Genomic DNA, 20,482 nt, shown 5'->3' with positions numbered 1-20,482 from the left:
AAAAAATGGGGGCTGGAGAGATGCCTCAGCAGTTAAAAGCACTAGCTGCTCTTTCAGAGGACCTGGGTGGGATTCCCAGCACCTACATGGCAGGTTACAACAGCTTGTAAGTCCAGTTCCGGGGAGATCGGGTGCCCTCTTCTGGCCTCTGTGGGCACCAGACATGCATGTGATGCATGCAGGCAAAATGATATTCACACACATAAAATAAAATTTAAAAACATATATTACCCTAGTGCAATGGCACACACCTGTAATACCAGCACTTGGGGAGGCAGAAGCAGGAGGATCTCTGTGAGGTCCAGGCTAGCCTAGTCTATAGAGCAAGTCCAGGATAGCCAAGGCTACACAGAGAAACCCTGTCATGACAACCCCCCACCCATCATACCTGACACCATCATACCTCCACAGTTCACTGAGCAAAATTCCTGATGCTTATGTGCAACTAGAACTACCCAGTGAGAAGCATGCTTTCTCTGAGAGGAAATCTATATAAAGAAAGAGCCGTACAACAGTGCAGCCATCACTCTTGAGATTTGGCTTCATCATCTAGTACGGCTACCTGGTAATTCCTGAGACCTTGGTCAAATGCTACGCCACTGAGGCCTCCCTAATGGTGCCACCTGCTCCTTTTACAGATCAGTGTCACTTCACGTCCTCTGCTTCCTATCACCTCTCTGCCTTATCACACTATGTCTCGGTTAACTAGACTGGTTTCTGACTCCTCTAGCAACAGTGGGCATTTTAATCTTCCACTTCCTCTGAATGCAACGGCTTTGCACATACTAGGTGTGCTGATGTTCAGATAATCACTATGTTTACCACACCTCAGATCCTGGCCATTGTCATCAGAAGCCACATCTTCCACATGCACCTGGTCACACTCCTGTTAAAAGACAAAACACATTATTTCACTCCAGGGAACAAAGGTGCAGCCACTTACCATGACATGCTATACGACAAGAGCATGTACGACAAGCAGGAGGTGAAACACCTCATAGTCTCTCTGTCACATAGACACCTCCACTGTCCAAGGGAAACCAGCTGCTTGAAACCTTCCTTAACAGTTTTAGCAATCACAACAGTTCATTTCCACAACTGCTCTCACACTGTCCCGTGCCTCTATGTCCCGTATTAGAGTGTAAATTCTACTACAAGATAGGATGCAGGACTCGGGTATTATATCTCCCTTGCATAATTTAAGGTTTTGTTTATTATTATTTTTTTCCTTCCTGAGACAGGGTTTCTCTGTGTAATCCTGGTTGTCCTGGAACTCATTCTATAGACAGGCTGGCCTTAAACTCACAGAGATTTGCTTGCCTCTGTCTTCCAAGTTCTGGGATTAAAAGTGTGCACAGCATGGTTTGTATATAAATTATTTTTGTAGATGAAACAGATACTGGAAAAGTATGATATCAAAACTGGGAATAGGGGGCTGGAGAGATGGCTCAGCAGTTAAGAGTACCGTCTGTTCTTCCAAATCCTGAGTTCAATTCCCAGAAACCACATGGTGTCTTACAACCATCTATAATGGGATCTGATGCCCTATTCTGGCATGTAAGGAATACATGCAGATAGAGCTTATATATAAATTTAATTTAATACAAACAAACAAACAAACAAACAAACAAAAAACAGGTCAGAATAACTGGAACAGAAATGCATACCTAAAATATAAGCATAATCACAGGTTATCTAAGTCAATGCTTAGATCTAGAACTTGTGTTCTAAAGAGAGATGAAATGATTTTCTCAGGATCATACAACTGGAGAGTAGTAGAAAGAGAAGGTCAAATGCACCAACTGCCTAACTGCCTTCTGTCTTCCCTGATAGAATCTTCTGGGGAAGGCTTTTAAAAATGCATATTCTTGGGTTCATAACACACCTACTTGAACTGCTAGAATTGAAGACCTAGAATCTCCAATTTTTAAATTATTATTTATTTTTAAATTATTATTATTTTGTTTTGTTTTTCAAGATAGGTTTTCTATGTGTAGCCTTGATTATCCTGGACTCACTTTGTAGACCTGGCTGACCTCCAACACACAGAGATCCACCTGCCTCTGCCTCCCCGAGTGCTGGGATTATATGCCACCTTGCCCCAGCTTAGAATCTCCAATTTTAAGACATTCCCCATGGATTTCTTACGACCCCTAAAGTTGAGAACTACTGACCTGGGAATCAGGAACACATTTAGGTCAAATTCTTTTAGAACTTTCCGGCCTGAGTGCGGGCTATGTCTAGAAAATCATTACAAATACACTTTGGGAATAATAATTGGCATATAGTAGGTTTTAAACTAATATTTGCTAATTAAAAACTATGCTGTCTCATTTTGCCAACAAATATAGTTGAAGGAAGATTAGAACACTGTGGAGCTGAGGAGAAGCAACTGGATAGAGCCACAGTGAGGTGACTTGCTGGAGAGCTGTCTGTGTTTAAGGAGAACTGGGCATATATTGTGTTTAGAAATGTTTTTACTTTACTTCCAAATTGCTGCTGTTAGAAATGACGTAACATATGTAACACACGGTGCAGAGTGTAGAGTCATGAAGTGGAAATACTCACTCCCTTTCCTCCTCTGTCCTGTTTCCCAGTAATCCATTGCTCTGGCCAGAACAACTATTACTAGTTTTTTGAACAAGGCACAGGCTCAAGCCCAGGATGGGAACATGACTCTCAGCCTGAGATTCCCACTCTGAATTTCTCACAGCCCCAATCCTATGATCTATTATGCCACGTTCACTTCAAAGGAAAACTCAAAAGGCAAAGCCAAGAGTTTTTCACTGTATATTCTCAGTGTGTTCTATTTTCCTGACACCTAATCCCCGAATAGCTGAATACATGAAACTTCACTTATACGGATAATTCACATGTAGAAATATAATCAGAGCCAGGTGTGATAGCGTATGCCTACAATGACAGCACTTGGGTGGCAGAGGTAGATGGACTTTAACTTTAATGCCATCCTGAGTTATACAGACTGAAGCCTTGTCTAAAAAAACTTCCAGACCTCCAAATAAAAAACAAACAAAACACCAAGCCCAAAACAAAACAAAAAATACTTAAAAGTTTCTACAAGAAAATACAGAAGAATATATTTCCCATTTGAGGATAGGTAAATAAACTTTAAACAAGAGCCAGAAACTTTTTAATATAAAGAAAAAAATGTAATAGTAAATTATACTTTATTAAAACTAAAATTATGGATTTCTAAAAGGCATGAAAAAGTCAAATCATATTTAAAACACATTTATAGTGCATGTGTGATACAGGGCTTTTTTTTATTTTTTTAAACCCAAGTCATAACGTTACTTTGACAAATTATACAGAAAAGAAAATAATAGCCAATCAAAGTAGACAAAAACTATCCAATAGCAGTAAGAGTAATCATCTATCAATTAGAGACCTAAAAGGTAAATTATTTTAAAAAAAGGCAGGATTAAAGAGTAAGCAAGGTATCACCAAGAAGCTGAGCATATGGACTGGAGAGACAGCTCAGGTCAAGCGTGCTGGCTGCTCTTCCAGAGGAGCTGATTTATTTCCTAGCATCCATCGAGCAGTTTTAACTAAAGTCTCAAGGGGATCTGATGTCCCTTTCTGGCTTTATAAAAAAGAAAAACTTAAAAACAAAGAAACAAACAAAAAACAATACAGCAACAGCAGCAGCAGCAGCAGCAGCAGAACACAATGGCACATGCCTTTGATCCCAGAACTCAGGAAGCAGAGGTAAGCGGATTTCTCTGAGTTCAGGACCAGCCTGGTCTACAGAGTCTCAGGCCAGCTAGAGCTATACTAAGACTGCCTCAAACAAAACAAATCGAACAATTATGTTATTTTATGTAACATATTGGATTACTGACTTTTATTTTAGTGTTCCAGTACTTTACTTCCAAATAAGTTGACTAAAACAAAAACCAACTTTTGCTTTATTTTTTAGACAGGTCCTGAACCCACGATCTTCCTACCTCAGCCTCCTAACTGCTAGGATTACAGGTGTGTGTCCCCAGCCCTGGCTGGGAGGGGCCACATACTTTCCTTCCTAGTGCCACTTTTTCTCTTAACTCCTATGCTTAAAATCTATGTTTTAAACATCTTTTAAACTCTTTCAACACACTCTAACTTGGGCTATCTCAGCTGGTAGAGTGGTTGCCTACATGCAGAAAGCCCTCTGTTCACTCCCCAGCACTGCATAAACCCTGGCATGGTTGCACATCTGGAATTCAACCACCCTGGAAGTACAGGCAAGAAATCAAGTTCAAAGTCATCTTCAGCTACACAGTGAATCTGGGCTACAAGGGAACCTGTTTCAAAACAAAATGAAACAAAACATCATACTACAAACTACAACTCCTGCTAGCTGATGATTCAACTGTGACATCTTCCTCCTGGAAATAGATTCCTGCAGTGATCCTGTTAACAGATTCTTTCCATTCGTCTTATCCAATCTCCTACCTTCTAAATACAAGTGCAGGCACTAACAGTTATAGAACAAAACACTCATGGAAGCAGAAAACCTATTTAAACCACTTACCTCCAAGTCATTGAAAAACAGATGTGTATCAGCCACTTCAAAAATCATTTCTTCCATTGTTAAACCTGAGCCAATTACTACTGTTGGGTCCTGGAATAAAAACAGAAGTGAGAATAGCACTGGTTCTAACTTTCAGATATTTCAAAACTACTCTGGGCCTAGTCCAACACAAGTCCATAACAGTACTTCAAATCTTACTGAGCCAATATCACTCACATTTATAAGAACCTGGGATTACAAAATATAGGGGCTATAGGGCATTAATAAAAATGTCAAAGTCAGGTGGTGATGGTGCACACCTTTAATCCAAGTTCTCAGGAGGTAGAGGCAAGGGGGCAGGTCTGAGTTTTAGGCTAACCTGGTCTACGTAGGAAATTCCCGGACAGCCAAGGATACAGAGAGAAACTGTGTCTCACCAAAACAAAACAAAATCCTGCTACTGTAATATGCATGATCCCTTTTTTGCTCATGTGACACAGGGAATACCAGACACCTAACTATCTAACCAACCAGGAAGTAAAGAAGAACAGAGTCAAAGGATGTGCAGGGTAACCAATGCAGGCTGCTTTAAAATGAAGCGTCAGTCTTCACGCAGAGCCTAAGTATTTTTCTAATGGTCTTAGGGATATAGTTTTGGAGCCTCTGTCAGCTGTGGAAAAGTACTCACAGGAGAGATTCCTGGTACTCCAAGATAACTGGGAGTAGCAAGACAGCAAAGTTATTTTTATAATTTGTAATTTATTTCTAGAAATAAATGATCCTGGAGATGATCTGTGGTGAAGCAGTTTTGCACACTGGAGGCCGAGGCAGGACAACTGAGTTCAAGAACAGCTGAGGCTACACAGTGAGACCCTGTCTCAAAACAAAGAAATACACAGAACTAATAACAACTCATTCTTCTACTAAAAGTAATGCTTACACTGAAGACTAAATACATTTAATTTTGTCTGGTACAACTAACTTTTTAAGAAGCACATCTCTTTTAGATCTAGGAGATGTGGCTCACACCTGTAATCCCAACATTTGGGAGGCTTTAGAGGCAGGAGGATAACTGACACTTAGAAGCCAGCTTGTGCTATACAATGAGATCTTGTCTCAAAATACAACATAACAGAAGTCACGTGATGATCTATTTTAGAAATCTTAGCTCTAGCTCATTTGAGGCTAAATGAAATTCTTAGAGATATTTTAGTGATTTAAGGCTTAATAGTCAGTCCTTAGAATATATAATCCTGAGATTTCATTCAATTTTGAGTCTTATTTTTATATTTTCATGCTCATAAAACACATTAAAAAGTAGTTATTTATTTGGGGATTGTATGTGTGGTGTGCACATGGTCAGGGGACAGCTTGCGGGGAGCTGGCTCACGCTTCCACCGTGGGTGCGGAAGACGGCGCTCAGGTCGTCAGGCCTGGCAGAGCACTTTTACCTGGTAGGCCACTTCATCAGCCGGAAACGCTCCCTCACACAGCTTCAGAGTCAGCACCGCTCCTAGACCGGGCGCCTAGCTTTACCATCAATGCTACCCAGCTATGTAGCCTGCCTGGCACAAGCCATCTGTCAAGTTTTATACATGGGGCGCTCCGAGCCAGCAGGGAAGGAGGAGGGGTATAGCCCAGTGGAGCAGCACTTACCTAGCACTAGTGAGGCCCTGGGTTTGATTGCTAATACTGTTTTTTGTCTTGAATTTTTATGTGGATGGTGTTTTGCCTGCACGTGCATCTTTGCATCACATGGACACAATGTCTGGAACTGGTGTTATAGATGGTTATAAGCTGCCATGTGGGTGCTGGGAACCAAACCAAAGTCCTTCATAAGAGCAGTAAGAGCTCTTAAATCACTGAGCCATCTCTCAAGCCCCAATCCTAAGAGTATCATATATATATGTATACACGTATGTGTGTGTGTGTGTGTGTGTGTGTGTGTGTGTATATATATATATAGTATGTGTACACTCACACACATATATATGCATATATACACACATACACACACTCAATAGGGCAAGACAAGCAGCAGAGAAAATGGATTTTCTACCTCAGCAGTTGGGAGAATTACATCAGCTGCTCAACTCTGTCAAAGGAAGGACATTATAACAGAAGACTCAAATTACCTTTCCATACTTCTGAGCATAGGATCCAGTAAGAAGGGAATGAAATATGATGATGGTTTCATCCAAGTCCCAGAGAAATACCCGCTGAGGGGGGAAGACAAAAAATGAGTTATCTTATCTGTCAGTCACAGTGAAATAAACCAAAAAAAAAAAAAAAAAAAAAAGGAAAACTGAAAAATCCACAAATACATGAGAGTATAATAACACAATTTTAGACAATCAATGGTCCACAAAAGAAATCATAAATAAAATTAGAAAACCCATTGAGATGAATGAAATAACAAAAAACAAAACAAAACAAAAACAACATATTAAAACTTATGAGACAGTGACAGCAATGATGAAAGGGAATTTTAACCGTAAATACACATTAAAGGAAGGAAGCAGGTGGCATGAGAAGCTTGACTTTAATTCCACCAGTTGGGAAACAGAGGCAGGAGAATCTCTGCGAGTTTGAAGCCATCTAAGTTTACAGAGAGAACTTCAGGCCAGCCTGGGCTATCCAGCAAGACAAGAGAAAAAAGAGAAAGGAAAAAGAGAGCAAGCAAGCAGATGGCATGGGTGTATGCTTTCACTCCCCAAACTAGGGAAACAGACAGAAACTATTAACTGCTACCCTAGGCTACACAGCAAGAGCCTATAACAAGAGAAGAAGGCAAAGGAAGCAGCAAGCCTCAGGGCAGATCTTTACAGGACTGTGGCTCTGGGTTCAATCCCTAGTCCAAGAAGAAGAAAAAAATCTCAAATAATAGCCATACTATATATCCAAGGACATTAGACATGAAAGGCAAACTAAAGCTAATGCTGGGGAAAGGAAGAAGTCAATAAAGGATAAAAGAGAAAGAACCTAAGAGACAGAACAGAATAAAGACAGTGAAAGCAACAGTGGGTTCTCTGAAAATATCAGCAGACCTGACGTTTACCAAGACAGATGAAGGAAAGTCAGAGATTCAAATTACTAAAACCATAAATGCAAGTGGGGACAACAGTATGGACTTCCTAGACATCAGTGGACCCTATGAATCATCAACAGATGCATGCCAAAAAACTGGATAACCAGGTGAAATAGTCTACTTCCCAAGAAACACACAACACAACCTAAATTGACTCAAGAAAAAGAAAAAAGCCTGCCACTAGTAAGGAGCTTGGAGCCAGCCATTTAAAATGACACTAAAGGAAAAGCCTGAGATCCAGCGGTCTCACTGGTGAATTATAGTGGACATTCAAGTAAAGTAAGAATCAACATCACTTCCTAAATTTTTCCAAAAACACACTGAGAAGGAAGGAACACTTTCTATTTCAACAGTGAAGCCAGCATCTAAGACTAGACAAGACTAGAGCAGTGTGGAAAATGACAGCCCTCATGAAAAACAGTGTACAGATCTCAACCAAATAGTAGCAAGTGATCTTCCCCAACATATAAAAACAACTATATATTGTGATTGAGTGGGATCACTTCTTGGAATGTAAGGACAGTTCTCTGAATACATAAAATTAATCACTGGAACATAATGAGAGAGGAAAACCAAGCCGGGTGCAGTGGTGCACGCCTGTAATCCAGCACTCTGGGAGGGAGAGGCAGGCAGATCTCTGAGTTCAAGGCCAGCCTGGTTTACAAAGTGAGTCCAGGACAGCCAGGGCTATACAGAGAAACCCTATCTCAAAAAAAAAAAAAAAAAAAAAAAAAAAAAAACAGAAAGTTAAACTTGAGTTCAAACAGTGTTTTTATAAAAACTCAATTTAATAACTACCAATTTAAAATAAACAAGTTAAAAAAAGAAAAAAAATACCCTGTTCAAAAATTCATAGGGAATCTGAAGAGATCTCTAAATAACCAAAACCACCTCGAGAAAGGACAGAGTTGAGGAGTTATGCCATTTAATTTACAACTCAAGGCCACAGAAAGATACTCAATATGATTAGACATTAGGAAATATAAGTAAGAACTACAGTGAGGTATCACTTCATACCCAACAGGGCAGCGTTTATTTTAAAAGGGAGGGACCAGACATATGTTTGTACGTTAAGCTCCTGTAGCCAGAGCTATGTAGAGAGCCTTTGTCTCACCACCACCACCTAAAATACAATTTAAAAAGGGGAGGAGAGAAATAAGCATTGATGAGAATGTGGTCAATAATGGCGATGTAAAAGTGTGGAAGTCTGGTGGCTCCTCAAAAAGCTGAACACAAAATAAGATCCAGCAATTCCACTCTCTGTATAAAGAAGTGGAGAAGTATAATACAAAGTATTCAAAGCCTCATTATTCACAATGGCCTAGAAGTGAAAGTGTCCTTCAACAGACACAAGATAAGCCAGATGCAGTATGCACACACATACAGTGTGGAGTATCTATCATACAGCCATTAAAATAAATGAAATTATGATCCATGCTGCAACGCAGATAAATCTCAAGAGCAGTACACTTAGTGAACTGAGCTTGACAAATAGTTTGACACAGATAGTGGCTGGAGAGATGAGATGGCTCAGCAGTTAAGAGCACTCCCTGTTCTTCCTGGGTTCAATGCCTGGCAACCACATGGTGGCTCACAACCAACCATTTATAATGTGATCTGATATCCCCTTCTGGCCTACAGGTATACGTGAAGATAGTGCTCTCATATACATAAAATAAATAAATCTTAAAAAAAAAAAAAAAAAAAAAGAGTACAAATACTGTATGTTCACATTCAGCTATAGCTACACCAGGCAAATCCACAGTAGCAGAAAGCAGAATAGTAGTTGCCATGGGCTATAAAAGAGTATGAAGAGTTACTGTTTAATAGGTACAGAGTATGTTTAGGATCAAGAAAAGGTTCTGAATACATGGCTGTCATCTCAGCACTTTGGAGTATGAGGCAGGGTTGCCCAGGAGTTCAAGGCAAGGCTGAGACTGTCTCAAAACAAACAAACAAACAAACAACCCACAAGTGTAGCTACTGTATTTAATAACACTGAACTATGCTCTTAAAATGGTAAAATTGGGGGCCTGGAGAGAGGGTGGTTAAGAGCACTCACTGCTATTCCAGAGGTCCTGAGTTCAATTCCCAGCACCCAAATAGTAGCTCACAACCTGTAATGGGATCTGATGCCCCCTTCTGGTGTGTGTGAGAGGACAGAGCACTCAGATATGTATGTATGTATGCATATATATATATATATATGGTGAGGTTGGGGCTAGAGACATGGCTTAGCAGTTAGAGCACTGGCTGCTCATCTAGAGGTTTGATTCCCAGCACCCATGTGTAGCTCACACGAGCCTGTAACTCTAGTCACAAGGAATCAGACAGTCTCTTCTAGTCTCTGCGGGCATGAGGCATCATGTGATATATAGACATACATGCAGGCAAACTACCTACACATATTTTTAAAAATCATCCATACTCATAAAAATTTTCAAATCTTAAAAAAAAAAAAAAAAAAAACACAGTAAAGTCTTTAAAAAAGTGTTTTAGGTGGAGTCTCAGGTAACTCATGTATCTAAAGATGACCTTCAACTCCTGCTCTTCCTGCCTTCTGAAGTCATGGGATTACAGGTATGTACTATGTCCAGCAAAAAAATGCTAAAGGTTAGGTAATACACACTGTGGTACAATTGTTAAAAGTAAAGAGTTGTTAATCTTCCTAAGACTGACACTAGAACTTTAGTTTCCTTATTTCTTGTTGTATTTGCTCCCCAGAAGAGAAGAGGAAGACAGACTCTCTGTGCAGCTTCAATTTACCTGTGTCTAAGAGCATATAAATATATTTCTTTGCTTTACTGAATAACATCAAAGAAAAATGAAAACTACAAAATAAAGGTAATGCAATAATTCTGACTTTAGAATTCTGTATGTTTTTTTCACGAATTTGCGTGTCATCCTTACGCAGGGGCCATGCTAATCTTCTCTGTATCGTTCCAATTTTAGTATATGTGCTGCCGAAGCGAGCACTAGAATTCTGTATGTTTTTTTTATTCTTTCCAACCATAACTGAAATCTATGTCCACAGTAAATTTCCCTGGTTTTCAAAGCACACCATGGTTTGCTGGCATGCTCAGTAAGCAGTCACCAGATCCCACTTTCAGTTTCTTAAGGGAAACAGTATGACATCATTCACAGCTCCTCTGGCTTTCTCCTAAAATGCAATGTAATTTTTTTTTCTCTGAATGTAAAAAACAATTTGTTCTGTTAAAGTTATCTTGAATCAGAAAAGGTGAAAACAACTGGAAGGGTTTATATATAGGTTAATACACACACACGCGCGCGCTAAGTCATGGGTATGAATGGATTTTCTTTTACCTACATTTTTTTTTTCTCTTGGCCCTGAGAATTCAAGCAGACACAACACACAACATTATTTTTGCAAATTGCAGACGTATGCCTGACAGAAGTGAGGAAGACAGAATAGGTTACGTCAAGTGAGTTTCTTCACATACTTCTAATTCGCTGTCCTGGGAAGAGCCGGCATCGGCTTTCCTCTTGCCGCGGTTCTTGACAGTCATGTTTTTCCGGGACTGATCATCAGCATCTTTATTTGGTGTATTCTGGGACAAAGACGGGCTTGTGGATGAGTCTGCTGAAAGGAGAAGTAAGATACACAGGCTGTAAGGACCGCAGCAGGGAGTGGGGCTGACAGGAGGAATAATAAAAAGACAGGGTCCTTATTTTAACAATAAAGGAAACTGGGAAAAGAAAGAAGCCCCTTACACCACAATGGCCAGGAGCCTGAAGTAACCAGAACTGTCTACAGAGACAACATCTGCCTACAGAGATAGTATCTGCCCACAGAGATGAAATCTGCCTATAGAGACAACTCTGCCTGAGAGAGACAATACTTGCTTACAGAGAGTATCTGCCTTCCTAAAGACACCCTAAAAGGACAGACTGAACAACAAATTATGCCTTCTTATAGTCAGAATGTTTGTGACCTCCATTTGAATTACACCAGGACCACCTCTCTCACACCTCATGAAAAGCACCTCACAATTTCATTTATGAAGAAAATGTTCCTGACTGAGAGGTAGCTCAGTGGATAAGAGCACTTGCTGCTTTTGAAGAGACTTTGGTTTAGTTGATTCAAAGCCATCTGTAACTCCAGTTCTAGAGGTCCCAACGCACTCTTCTGAACTTTGAGGGCAGCAGACAAGCAGTGGTATACATACATACATGTACACAAAATACACAGATATAAATAAATCTTAAAAAAATTCAGAGGATAAAGCTTTAAAAAAAAAGCTTTACAGTTTTTTAAACTGTTATTATTGTTATTTTATATGCATAAAGTGTTTTGCTTACATGTATGTCTGTGTACCACATGCATGCAGTGTCCCAGGAGGTTTGAAGAGGACATCAGATCCTTGGAATTACTAGATCCAAACAATTGTTAACTTCCATGTGGACACCTGGACTTGAACCCAGGTCCTCTAGAAGAGCAGCCAGCGCTCTTAACTGTGGAGTCATCTCTCTAGTCTAAAATGGAAGAACTAATCTCTAAACTTTTTTTTTTTTTTAAATGTAGCCCAGACTGGCTTAGAACTCACAGGTATCCACCTCCCTCAGCTTCCCAAGTGTCAAGGGTGTTCACCATGTCATCCAGCCTTTTTACTTACTATTTAAACTGTATTTAATACTTAAGTTTAAGCGGTTTAGTCTTTAAACTTTGTTGTAAATCACACTGTTTTGAGCAATGTAACTTAGACACATAATCGTGCCTGCAGCCGCTGTAAAGCCACCTAAGTGCAGTTCCCTGAGAAACTGCCGTGGCAGAGGGCTGTGCAACCTTTCCCACGTGCTCTAGCCCCCACTTACTCCTGTGAAGCATGTGCTCGCATTGATCTTAAATAACCCACTAACTTTGCTTCACTCTGGCTCACCCTGAAATTCTGTGGTGTAATCAAGGACTAGGCTTTCTACAAGTAAGAAGTCCTTAGTGAAAAGGGACTCCTTGGGCTGCTGGTGGCACTGCAGGCAGGGCCACACCTCCCAGTGCCACTCACAGGCAGTCTCAGGCTTGAGAGTCAAATGTTAGGACTGTTGGGAAAAGAACTGTAGTTGTTCTTGGAACATTAAAGAAGTTTAAAACAGAAAGAGTACCTGCTCCGAGTTCCTAGCGGGAGGTTAAGACATGCCTGGGTTAAACCTGGAAGCTGGCAACCTTCAAGCTGGCCCTTCATCTGAAGAGCCCTGCTGAGTGCAGCACACTCACAAGGAGGGCAGAGTGTGCACTAGAAGCACATCTTCCCACTGTTGGCACTCTTCTGTTCCCAGCATCTACACACATTCTAACAAGCAGTTTCTCACCACAGTCTGTTTGTGCAGTTTACACTTGAAAGGGAAGCCAAGAGCATGGTAAAACTAGCTTATCCCAGAACAAAATCATCTTAGCATCGCATAGAAACACCTGTTGCACCAGTACTCACCAGAGGGAAGCCGTTGTGGGGCTGGCGCAGGTACTACAGCACTAGGCTTCTCTGTCTGGTACGTGGTAGCCGCTAATGTGGTATTCTCAGCATCACTGTTAGTTTGGCCTGCAACTCCAAAGCTGGAACTAGGGTAGCAGGCCTGGTACTGATTCTGTCCAAGAATAGTATAGGTAGGATAATCCTGTGGGCCAAAGGAAAGAAAACAAGACTATTACCTATTAGTCATAATGATTTTCCTAAAATATTGTCTTCTTATTTTTTCACCTACCTAGCAGTCCCAAGAAATCAATGATTTTCAAAACGCAGAGACATGAGTATAGATGTATCATCTAAGTGAACAATGTTGATTAAACACTCTTCAGAAGTCATAATGTGAAAAACTAAAGACACTGTCCTTAGAAGATGAAAAACAAGAGCTGTAAAAGGAGAGAGCCCATGGGAATGCACTAGAAACACTAGGCCTCTGTGCTGGCACATGGACTCAACTCAGGAGACAGGCAGGAGGATGAATAAAAGTTTGAGGCCAGCCTGGACTATGGCACATCCCAGGGCAGCCAGGGGTACATAGTGAGGCCCTCACCCCAAAAATCAATTTACCCGATCAAAACTAAACAGCCCCCCTCAACCCCAAGGTACTTGTGGATGTAAGAAAGAACAAACACCACAACGGAGGAACAGTCAGACCCAGAAAGTCAATGAGTAGGTTAACTGTAGCCAAAAAACCCACAGTCTGTGAAGATAGCAGTGGTCATGGCAGTTGCTGCAGAGAAAGTCTGAGCATGTTCAAAACAAAACAAACCCTACAACACAACACTGAAGATGTTACAGTGATCATTTAAGCACACACGTAACTGATCAAAACCAAATCACAGCCAGGCATGGTGGTGGAGAGGCAGGTGGATCTGAGTTCACAGCCAGCCTGGTCTACACAGTGAGTTCCAGGACAGCCAGGGCTATATGGGGAAACCCTTGAAAAGCAAAATACCAAAACCAACCAACCAACCAAACTATAATCAAGGAATAAGGGGATGGGTGGAGGTATTTACTTATTCCACATTAGTTGTGAGTGCCTTTTAAGTGAGTGCCAGTAATTTGTGTAGGTTCTGGGAATATAAAAGTGAACACAAACAGAAAAATGAATCACTGCTCTTGGAGTGCACATTCTAGTGGAGGTTGGATGAGGCTTAGGTAGAGTAAACACAGTAGGTAATGCTGCAGATAGAACCATATTCCTGGGAGGGTTAGTAAGGAACAAGAGAAACGTGATAGCGGCCAGAGAGTTCTGAGGGCATCTGGCAACAGGACTCAACAGTCTCCACTATTGCTGGTTGTTCCTTACATGGGCAAGTTAGTGAAAGTCAGATGAATCTTACAAAGGAGGATGAACAAATGGGACACAGTACCTGATTTGAGACGCTGGCCACAGCTGCTGCTGGAATATTGGCAATTGCGGATGAAGTGGATATCAGGCTGGCATTTGTGCTTGAAGCTACAGGATTGAGAGAATTAGGAAATATTAACAAGCCCATGTAAACGCCTTAAAGATATGGGAAACAACTTGTTTTAATCGAACATATGTACAGGAGACAAAGAACACTGGCTAAAGAAGAAAATGCTGGAAGCTGGAGAGACAGTTCAGTGGTTACGAGTACTGGCCGCTCTTCCAGAAGACCTGGGTTCAAGCTCTAACACTCATATGATGGCTCGCAATCATGCAACTCCTGGCCTCCTCCTGTCTCTGCGGCGCCAGGCATACATATGGTGCACAGACATAAAACACGGCACACATACAATTCAGGAACAATAAAAAAGAAGCAATCATTTGTTTTGCTTTTGCATGCCATACCTTGATTAGAAACAAAACAATGGAATACTTGCTTCAACCTGAGTCCTCAGCTCTAGTAGGAAAGTCCTAGAAGAATGCATGCCCAATTCACAGCTCATACTGACACAGCAGTAAAGTCAGAGCTCAGCCAAATCATCACAATCTTTTCTAAAAGCTGAAGAGTGATCCCCCTGCAAGTGACCTGACAGTCAGTAAAGCTCTGGGAATCCTGTTGTGGCACTGTTTATGGCCAGTCATCCCAAACGAGGTCTCTCCCGAGGGACATGTTCATTTTGAGAAATAGAGCTAGCTCTCCAAATTCTAACTGCTATCTTCAAATAATGGCTTATTAATGTAGATCAAACAGCACCGCGAGGACTGGAGAGATGGTTTAGCAGGTAAAGGTGCTGCTAAGCCTCATGACCTGAGTTAGATTCCTAGGACCCACATGGGAGAAGAGCTCTGATTCCCACAAGTGACCCTCTGACCTTCCCATGTGCACCAGGGCATTCACACACACACGGGCACACACAAACACAACAAAAAAAAGTTAAATCCAATAAACTTGCAAAGACTCTGAAGATATTAAGTCTCATCTGCTCAGGTAAAAGTGCATTCTATCAGGTAAGTTATTTGGTATGTCTTTAAGTTTTACATCTTTTTGTAATAGAATCCATCAGGTTCTGAGCCCACACTTCAGTGACAAGCAGATAGCACAGGGCTTTGCCCAAGTCGTCAGCGTTACCGGGCACCAGTTCTGAACTCTCCTCTGTCTCATGTCACAAGCACAGAGACATGGTTCTTACTGCAGTCAACCACACACAAAGTGTTCACCTCCAGGAGGACCGACCACTCTGACCAGCAACGAAGTCCCCCGGGAGAAAGCCAGCAGGAAACCTCCATAAGAACAGAACATGAGAAAATGAAGTAGGAAGAACTCAGGCTGGACCAGACCAGGCCCCTGACCTTCTGCAGGGAACTGTGTGTGCTGAAAGCCCCTCTAGACAAGATCAGTCACTGCTCCTGCCACAAGCCGAGCCTGCTCAAGCGCTTGGGTCAGAGGAGAGTTCAGACAGTGTGTGCAGTCGGGTTGATAATCCCAGTGGGTGAGATCAGCTGATCTCCCACCTCCTCACCTGGTGCTCTTTCCTCAGTCACTGGCTGAAGTAGTCACTGGTCTCCTGACAACCTACAGTACTCTGCCCCACAGCCATGACAGGGCTCTTAAGGGCTTCCTTTCCTAGATGAAATGCATTTAATAACTTATAGGAGGTATTTGCTTCCCATCAATAGTCAGTTTCTTCTCTGCTATAACTTAATCCATTCATTTTCCTAAGAGGAAGCGTCAATTAGTACACAGGATAGATAACTCCTAAGCAATTTTAATCACTTTATGGGAAAAGACTTTCTGGTAGTTACTAGATTCTGTAAGCAATATATTATCCTGGCAGGTCTGAAACAGACTAGACTGAATAAAAGTAACTTTAAATGGTAGAGAAGATAGCTTACTAGCATTCTCAGTAGTCACTTCCAGACCAACTTCCCTTTCCTCTGGGCATGGCTCAGACTTCTCTTTTCTCCTCCTGCCCAGCATTCTCTTATTTACTAACACCTGGAGATGGCTGGACTCAAATTATACCCGGTCACTATCCACACTGGAAAAATATATTCTGGTAAGCAGCTTAGAAAGGTAATCATCAGCCAAGCATGGTACACTGAGGTGGAGGAAGGAGGATCAGTTCAAGGTCAGCCTCACATTCACAGTGAATTAAAGGCCAGTGTGGGCTATATGAGATCCAGGCCCCTCAAACCAACGAAAAACAATTATATAAAAGAAATATCATAATCTTCAGTCTAAAAAATGACTGGAATATTTCAGATTCCTATAACTATCATTGAACCCAAGTTAATTTATCTAAAAATGTAGATAATCACTATATGCTTTACCCTATATACATGTGCTCTGTATATATAGCACAATCACTATATGCTATACCCTATATAAGAAGTTAGGAATAAAAAAGTCCTAATCATCATACACACATGTATTTGATGGTCTCAATAAAGAATATTAAACGGCAGATGTGATAAAAACAACAGTGAAATACAAAACAACAAGTACAAACTTAGAGAGTCAAATAAAACTTAAATAATATCCCCTATTTTTATGTACGGAAAGGCTGTCAGATCTCTACCAATGGCTGATTTTTACATGGTCCTTATTCCTGTTTTGACAACGTTGTTGATAAGTTATTGAAAGACAATCATATCTAAGAATCATATTCTATTAGGTCAGCTTAATATAACCAGTGTATCAGAGCTTCGATGAAAAAAAATTATAGTTAGAATTAGGTGATACTGTCTTAAGGGTTAATGGCACATAAAAACTTGAGCAAGGCCAGTGAGATGTACAAATTTGGCAACCTCAATTTGATCTCTGGAACCCACAATGGAAGGAGAAGCAACTCCTGAAAGCTGTCCCTGTGCCCAACCCCACCCCCAATTATAGAAAAGTTTACTCAAGGCCAGGCACAATAGTTCACCCCGTAGTTCAGTATACATCCCAGCATGCTGGAAGTAGACGCAGTAGGATTTTGCAAATTCAATGTCAACCTAAACTATACAGAAAAACCCTACCTCAAAAGGGATTTGGTTTTCACCCACTTTTCTAAATTTAAGCATGTCACTCTCCTGTGTTGGCTCACAATAGCTTTATGTACGTTACTGAAAACAAGAGAAATTCTTTAAGGTGCTCCCTACCAGAACTGCCCCTCCTGGTCCTCTCCCGGCCAGACTAACGACTCCTCAACATGTCAGTTTTCCTTACAGAAGCTCGCTCAGACCACTCTCTTAAAATGAGTCCTTTCCTGTTTTCTCAGACCCACAGCATTTTTTGTTTGTTTTGTTTTGAAGAAAGGGTTTCCCCGTGTAGCCCTGGCTGTCCTAGCCTCGAACTCACAGGGATCCACCTGCCTCTGCCTTCTGAATGCAACACAACAGCTCCTTCCCTGTTTTCTCAATCATGGTAATGTGCCTTTTCTTCCTTCAGAGCACTTACAGAAATCTTATTCACTTACTATTTGTGTTTTCTAGACTAATCATATAGACTGTGAGCACCAAGAAGACGTATTCTGCTATCTTATTATTGCCAGAAACTAGCAAAGCACCCAATATATAAGAGGCTCAACCGGGCATGGTGGCACACTTCTTTGATTCCAGCACCTAGGAGGTTGATCTCTCAGTTCGAGGCCATCCCAGTCTACACAGTGAGACAGCCAGGGCTATACAGAGAAACAACATCTTGGGGAAAAAAAGAAAACAAAAAGATGAGGCTTAATAACTATTTGTAAGAGTCAACCTGCACATACTAGGTATGAGAGACAAAATCTTTTTGTCTATTAGAGGATGACAGTCCAGTTATACTCTCTTTTATTCTTTTGGCTTTTCAAGACAGGTTTTCTCTGTGTAGCCTTGCCTGTCCTGATCTTGTTTTGTAGACCAGGCTGGCCTCAAACTCATAGCAATCTGCCTGCCTCTGCCTCTCAGAGTGCTGGGCTCAATTACATACTCTTGAGAGAGTTACATACTCTCAGCATGTAACCAAAATATCTAAGCCAAAAGTTTTAGCCTTTGGGTCTCAGCAGAAACGGCATATTTGTTTAAAACTGAATGCCTATGTGGATCATTCATTTGTCAAACACTGTCTACTATATGCAAGCACTATTCCATGGGCTCAGACTATATCAATGTACTTAAAAAACAAAAACAAAAACAAAAACAAAAAAACAAAAAAACAACCCAGGAGAAAAAACTGCACTGAAGAAGCTTGGTAATAAAATCTTATCTCCTCAACAAGGAATGCTGAGATGGGTAAAGGCACCTGACTTTAACCCTGGAACCCACATGGTACAAAGAGAGACCTGACATCCAAAGCTGTCCCCCAACCTCCACATGCATGCTGAGGCATGTTCTCATACATACTTTCATGCACAAACATGTACAACACATGATGGAGTGGAGATTTACATCTGCAATAGCTAGTCTGAACTGAACTGTGTGATAATGGATGGGAACTAGAAAAATCAGTGAGAACCCATGCTGAACTTTAAAATATTTACATATGTACTTACACAGGTTAGAACACAGACATATATTTAATGCTCTGTTAACACAGCATCTAAAGGAAATGAGACCTGACACCCTAGCTGCAATGTGTCCACATCTTGGTCTCTAAACATGTTTTATTAGTTTAGTAGCACTACATGTGTGATGGTTTGAATAAGAATGGACCTCACAGGATCATTTGTGTGTGCTGGTGTAAGTACAGAAGTAAGAGGACAACTATGGGAGGGAGCTGGTACTTCCTCTCCACTGGGATGAATTCAGGTCATACCGCTTCCATGACAGACAAGTGATTTTACCACTGAGCCATTCTGTTAGCTCCATTTCTTTTCTTTTTTTAATGTGTTTTCATACATTTATTTTCCTTTTCAAAGTTATATTCAGAATAGATACAGGCGAGAGAGTGGGGCTGGCGGAGAGGAGGGAGGGGCCTATGACCGAGATATAAATTGAATTAATTATAAAAGCTGTTTATTTGTGTGTGTGTGTGTGTTTTCTCATATGGAGGTCAGAGGACAACTCAGTTCTCGACTTCCACCATGTGTGTCCTGAGGAATGTATCAAGCACTTTTACCTATTGATCACTGTAATAACCCCATGTCTTGGTTTCTAATACCATTCTTTTCATAAAGAAAAACTAAGCTTGGGGCTCATGAGATGGCTCAGAGGTTAAGACACTGGTTGTTCTTCCAAAGGTCCTGAGTTCAATTCCCAGCAACCACATGGTGGCTCATAACCATCTATAGTGAGATCTGGTGCCCTCTTCTGGCCTGCAGGCATACATGTAGGCAGAATAAATAAGAAATAAATCTTAAAGGAAAAAAAAAAAAGAGAAGAAAAACTAAGGTTCTCTGGAGAAATGGCTCATCAGGACTTAGGCAGATAATATACAAGATGTGCTTAGAGCGTCTCAGTGTCAGATGACAGATTCTAAAAAAAAAAGAAACAGCGAAAACAAAAACAGGTCAGTAGTTGGTAATATAAAAAGGTGTCAACCAGGCAGTGGTGGTACATGTCTTAATCCCAGCACTTGGGAGGCAGAGGTAGCAGATCTCGGAGTTCGAGGCCAGCCTGGTCAACAGAGTGAATTTCAGGACAGCCATGGCACAACAGAGAAACCCTGTTTTGAAAAACCAGAAAGGAAAAAAAAGTAAAAAGGTATCAGAGTCAACTAAATATGTTTTCTATGACCAAATGAGATAACAGATAAAGCTGTTCTGCATTATAAAATAAATGAATATGAGTCCAGGCACCAATGATCAGTAAATAGTAAGTGACAAGAGAAAAGTGAATGGCTATCAAGGAGGGGGGAAATTTTAAGCATGGATGTAACTTCTAGGCCAGGTGGGATGGCTCACACCTCTAATCCTAGCACTGGGGAAGTCAGGAGACAAGATCAGCCAGGGCTATACAGCAAGACCCAGTCTTAAAGATACACCACACACACACACACACACACACACACACACACACACACACACACACAC

General features: G+C 41.0%; 1 protein-coding gene and 1 non-coding gene across 6 annotated transcripts in view; both read right to left on the bottom strand.

Moving 5' to 3' along the window:
• Positions 1-20,482, bottom strand: part of Eya3 (EYA transcriptional coactivator and phosphatase 3) — a 78,892-nt gene that overhangs the window by 12,812 nt on the left and 45,598 nt on the right. For 2 of the 5 annotated variants that reach the window (XM_055611375.1, XM_055611378.1), the window contains 6 exons: positions 14,452-14,537; positions 13,046-13,229; positions 11,063-11,202; positions 6,649-6,732; positions 4,535-4,624; positions 828-886 (listed from right to left, as the gene is read on the bottom strand). In XM_055611375.1, the coding sequence (XP_055467350.1) occupies positions 828-886; positions 4,535-4,624; positions 6,649-6,732; positions 11,063-11,202; positions 13,046-13,229; positions 14,452-14,537 (643 nt within the window). The remainder of the gene's footprint in view (positions 1-827; positions 887-4,534; positions 4,625-6,648; positions 6,733-11,062; positions 11,203-13,045; positions 13,230-14,451; positions 14,538-20,482) is intronic. The other 3 variants (XM_055611376.1, XM_055611379.1, XM_055611377.1) reach the window with 2 other exon arrangements.
• Positions 10,471-10,577, bottom strand: LOC129680008 (U6 spliceosomal RNA). The gene has a single exon (XR_008720607.1). It is a non-coding gene; the product is annotated as a U6 spliceosomal RNA (small nuclear RNA).

This window comes from Psammomys obesus, unplaced genomic scaffold (genome assembly GCF_907164565.1).
Source record: "Psammomys obesus unplaced genomic scaffold, mPsaObe1.curated_primary_1811, whole genome shotgun sequence".
Classification (NCBI taxonomy): domain Eukaryota; kingdom Metazoa; phylum Chordata; class Mammalia; order Rodentia; family Muridae; genus Psammomys; species Psammomys obesus.
Note: the sequence above shows the minus strand (reverse complement) of the source record. Positions and strands in the feature narration are given on the sequence as shown.